This window comes from Pseudophryne corroboree, unplaced genomic scaffold, assembly GCF_028390025.1.
Source record: "Pseudophryne corroboree isolate aPseCor3 unplaced genomic scaffold, aPseCor3.hap2 scaffold_3219, whole genome shotgun sequence".
NCBI classification, from domain to species: Eukaryota; Metazoa; Chordata; class Amphibia; order Anura; family Myobatrachidae; genus Pseudophryne; species Pseudophryne corroboree.
The window spans coordinates 10,804-16,276 of NW_026969902.1; the positions used below are offsets into that span (position 1 = coordinate 10,804).

The window sequence follows — 5,473 nt, forward strand, 5'->3', positions numbered from 1 at the left end:
AATATACATGTTCAAGACAGGATATTTTGTGATCAAGAGCTAAAGCTTTGTGTAGCTCTAAACACTCGTTTGATCGACAAAATACCCTACACACCGAACACCTTAAAGCCGTCACACCGTCGTCAATACAAGCCGGCCTGTGACAAGCCTTACAAAAGAAAAGACAATCGTGATTATTTCTATGATGGTAAGCGCTATGACAACGGACGCAGTAATATCGGGCACCAAGAAACGCTTTGATATCGAGTATCCCATAAAAGTGACAATCGTGATATAGCACAAAGATCGTGTCTTTGTAACGACTGTCTGCACTGTAGTATTTCCAAGACCCTTGACTGTAATAGAGGAGATTGATGGATACTTTTAAATAATTTTCAAAAATTGCAACATCGCTAAAGCTGACCGCTTTATCAAGCGGCAGATTCAAAGCTTTATGTAGTTGGATCGCTCTCTCCTGTATTACATGATCATTGGCATTGTTACCTTTATCCAGAAGTTTACAGACGCTAGCGGCCAAACACAGGTTATTACCTACGCGTCTGAAGTCATAGAGATATCTCTTTCTTTTATCTATTATTAAACTTTGGGGCAGGCGCTGTAAACTACGCCCAGTCAAACCAGACCCTGCCCTGTTTTTAAAAATACTGATCACAAATCTTAAGCCTGTGGATAATAAGAATTCAGCGTTACTTTGAAGCGTGTTTGTAATCTGATTCAAAAAACTGGCAGCGTCTAATGTTTCTTGCGGCTTACGATGCGAATAGATGGCATTGTGTAACCCACCCCCCTCCAATCTAAGCTGAACGCGGTCGGCCGGATCCACGCCCGCAAGGACACCATCGAGCATGGCCTGTATAGCCGTATGAATGGCTCGAACCCCCTCTACAAATGATGTAACCCTGTCCAAATTAACAAACCGATAGTGATTGTGGTACTCAACGGCTCTGAAATTCGGTCGTTGTCGTTCATAACTGTTAATTGCCTCTAAGTATACATGTTGCCGACCTTCGTCATTACCGGGTGACTCAACACGGCCTGCATCATCATATATGGGGCTTGCATCGCGCTCAATATTGTCAGCCTGTGATTCGTCATTCGGTAATGCATGGGGTGGGGATTGATCTAAATCTACACGCCTCGCACTGTGCTGACCGCCTACCACATGTTCCCTGTGCCGCTTGCGTTTTCTCAATTGGCCACCTACCGCATGTTCCCTGTGCCGCTTGCGCTTTCTCGATCTGATTAATGTTGTTACAGCCTGTTTCACCTTTGCGCGTCGGAATAACTGTGAGATCTTGTATGTTAAACAAGGTTTAATTCGTGGTTTTTTTTTACAGTCATTTAAATTTAAAACACGTTTCAAACCATTGCCTAGCATGCCTAGTCACGGATCAGTTTCATTTATTTCTGCAAAATGATGTATGTTGGCTTTAATAAATTCAGTGGTCTTAACCGACCGATCTATGTATTTTGACATGACATTCATATACGTCTCAACAACTTCTTTAACAATGTCTTGTTTACATTTACTACCGTGGCACACACCTTTAATGTGTTTTAACAAGTATCCGGCTTTTACGCCCATGTTCTCAACATCTTCCCGTATCTTACCCAACAGCGCGTAAAATTGTATTTCAGCGTCTTGGCCTAATTGTTCTGAATTTTGACATTCATCAACTATGTCGGGCGCTAGCCCTCGCGCCGGTACACAAGCATCAGCCGATGCGTGTACCAGGGCTGTCGTTGTAAAAATATTGGGCATTGATGTTACACAATCAACCGTTGTAGTATCACCAGGTATTCCTGCAACGGCTGATAATACTTCATCAGAACTATTCTGCGGATCTTGTGTCGTTGACTCTACACAGTTTGTAATAAGCTCTTGCCCATTTATGTCATCAATATCTGATATCACAGGATTACCGGCTATGTGTCTTGTTTCTGTTTCAGAGCAATCCTGTGTATCGGTAATAGTGATGACATCGGATTGCGACAATTGCTTAACATTACTTCTTGAGTCAATATTTGATAACAAACCAATGCCTGCTATGTGTCTTGTTTCTGTTTCAGAACAAACCTGTGTATCTGGAATTGTGATTACAGCGGATTGCGACAATTGCTTAACATTACTTCTTGAGAGACGCGATGCCCTCTTAACCTTTACAGTCTTTGTATTACCAGCGACATCCCGGTCTGCAGTGTTAAACGCTGTGTGTTTTGATGTTACAGCAACATCATTACTTACGCATGATACAGTTTGTAACGCGATCCTTCTCCGTTGCGGCTTATCATTTTCGGAATATGACAATTTTCTTTTCAGATCTGTAAATGTTGAATTATGACTTCTCTCATTCGTTCTTGGTCGAGCTGGCTTTCGTTTGTTCGGGACGATACAGCCGTTATGCACAGCCATAACTGATGACCTAGCAACGTCCTTATGTACAATTGCCGGCGTTACGAATTGATGGTTCTCCGCTTCAGCGGCGGTTGTGCGTTTTGATATTTTCCCGCTTGTACTAGGTCTGTGTATCTGCGCGCATGTATCACTGACTGTTGGTATCAAAGGAGCATAGCGTCTTGCTACAGCATCATCTGTAATACATATATTATAAAATAAATATAAACGACTCTGCATGTAAATCAGTATTTAAATCACCGCATAACAATATACCATATAACAGTGTTTGATTACACACCTGCTGCTGCGAATTGATGGCTTTCCGTTTCAGCGGCGGTTGTGCGTTTTGATATTTTCCCGCTTGTACTAAGACGGGGTATTTGCGCTACTGTATCACATCCTGATGGTATCGTCGGCGCATAACGCATTGCTACAGCGTCATCTGTAATACATATATTATAAAATAAATATAAACAACGCTGCCTGAAAATCAGCATTTAAATCAACGCATAACAATATACCATATAACAGTGCTTGATTACACACCTGCTTTATATTCGAATGTTTTAGCACGACCCCCTGTCGCGTGTGGGAAAAACGGTTGCTCATCAACAACATTGCTGTTCTGTATAGATGTGTTGTGACAATAATCAGGTTTGTTCAATATATCCCGTAGAATAACATCAGCCGTCGCATCATCCATTTTTGTGGCATCTTTAGCCGGTGAAAAATGAAAAATAAAAATAAAAAAAATAAAAAATATTACATACGGTATAAAATTAGAATAACATGAAAAAGCGATTCATTACTGAGAATATAAAGTGTGTACAGTTGACAACAAATCAGCACAACTGTACAAGGTTTATTTTTAATTCTTTAGCCGTGGAAAAATAAAAAATAAAATGAAAAATAAATAAAGATATCATGTTACTCACAATCTGGCGCCAATTCCAAAATATTATTAAAATCCGGTATAGCGCTGAAGTCTAAGCCAAAGGGACTATCAACAGACAAATCGAGATTCTCTGTATTTGTGATTACTGTCAAATCGTGGGAAATAAAAATGAGAAAATAATAATTATTTAATAATTACTATTTAATAATTACTTATCAATGTATCCAGACTGTTGTACGTTCATACTATTTAAACTTTTAAAAATGAACAAATTGTAGACCTTGACTATAATTTCATACTATTTAAACTTGAAATATAAATAAAAACGCGTCAATGTCCTTTATAGACATAGCTTACTTTGAGAGGTTTGATAACTTGGCAAAGCATCATCATCATCAGAAGAAGAAGATCTGTTTCTAACCATGAAAGTGTTTTTGTTGTTGATGTTCTGCATTGTCTGTCTCTGAAAATGAGAGACGGTTAATTTTAGTTGAAATATTGTGTTGGCGCATTCCCAAAATGAACCACTAGATGTCGCTATTACCACATATTTAAATAACATTCAGACAGCCACATTATTAAAACTATATGTTCTATGTGTTACAATGCATCGCTAAACAACTACATCAATGTGGTATACCCACATTGATGTTGCTGTTTAGCGATGCATTTCACATATGAGTGCATAATGCGCTTTGTACAATAGGTTTGAAATATTAACATATTATACATGTATGCCTAAAAACAAAGGATGCAATGGCAGGACAGAATCGTGTAACAGTGTGTATATCGTGGCATAGAAACAACATATTTAAACAGCATTCAGAGCCATATTTGTAAAATAAATAAAAAAAAAAATAAAAAAAAAAATGCAATATGTATAAATATAATAATAATAATAATAATTATGATAATAATAATAATAATAATAATAACAACAACACTTACCATTATAACTTCAAGTGTGTATAGCTGTGCGGCTTCAGTTGAAATTTCTTCTCAGTGCACTTCAGTGATGTGGTCTGTTCTTATAACACTGGCTGTGAGCCATATGGCCCCCACCAACCTGTGGTACGCCGTCCCACATTTCCAAGATGCTTGGGCGGGACTTTTAAATATATAAATTCTAGTCTATAATTTAGTAAATGTGATAAATATTTTCAGTTACAATAAAGATATAATCTTTTAGCTGTTTCTTAAATGTCATACACAGTGCATCAAACGCATACCAAATACATTTATATTATATATACAGAAGAAAAAAAATAAATAAATAAATAAAAAAAAAAAAAATCCTGAGTGGTCTAAACTACTTGTATAGATTGAATGGATGTCATTCCAAATGGGTATATCTTATACTGTAGAATATGAGGCTCATAAAAAGCGCATAAATTATTTAATAATAAAATGAATTTATAAAAAGCATTATACAGAAGTTCTTATGAACTAATGTGCATGAATACAAAATTATTTTATGATTCCATAAATATACACTGGCTTACTGATTTGTAGCTAAAATTACAAAAAATATTGTCTTTGTACATGAATACAAAATTATTTTATGATTCCATAAATATACACGGGCTTACTGATTTGATTAGGACCCATCACCATGATATCTCATTATGGTATGTAATGAATCCAAAAGTTGGAAAAATCCGATTTGAGTTAATACATAAACCTGTAGGTGGTGCTAATGTTCCTCTACAGAGATAACAATCGAAAATGGTCATGGTCAAATTATAAGCAATGGTCATGGTCAAATTTGCACATCGTGCTTCTGAGGGGTTTCTGTGACATTTAAAATGACCTTTGTGACATTTTAAAATGATCTTTTAATTAGTGCCATGTGTGATGAACCCTTGCTTCTAAGAATGGTCATGGTTAAATTGTACATCGTGGCTTCTGAGGGGTTTCTGTGACATTTAAAATGACCTTTGTGACATTTTAAAATGATCTTTTAAATTAGTGCCATGTGTGATGAACCCTTGCTTCTAAGAATGTTCATGGTTAAATTGTACATCGTGGCTTCTGAGGGGTTTCTGAGCATTTAAAATGACCTTTGTGACACGGTCATTAGTGATTATCCTTTTTAAAACTGTAACATGTGTGACTCATGAAGTTTCAGCTGCTGGAATGTAAGAACATTTTGTGTTACAAAAAAAAAAAAAAAAAAAAGA

At 36.9% G+C, this 5,473-nt stretch overlaps 1 protein-coding gene across 1 annotated transcript; it reads right to left on the reverse strand.

The window, feature by feature from the left end:
• Positions 1–853: 853 nt before the first annotated feature.
• LOC135018249 (uncharacterized) lies at positions 854–3,180 on the reverse strand. The gene is made up of 3 exons (XM_063953004.1): positions 2,945–3,180; positions 2,697–2,840; positions 854–2,592 (listed from the first exon to the last, which is right to left on the reverse strand). Exons 1-3 carry the CDS (start codon positions 3,099–3,101, stop codon positions 1,385–1,387), a joined length of 1,509 nt encoding a protein of 502 aa, XP_063809074.1. The 5' UTR covers positions 3,102–3,180; the 3' UTR covers positions 854–1,384.
• Positions 3,181–5,473: the final 2,293 nt, after the last annotated feature.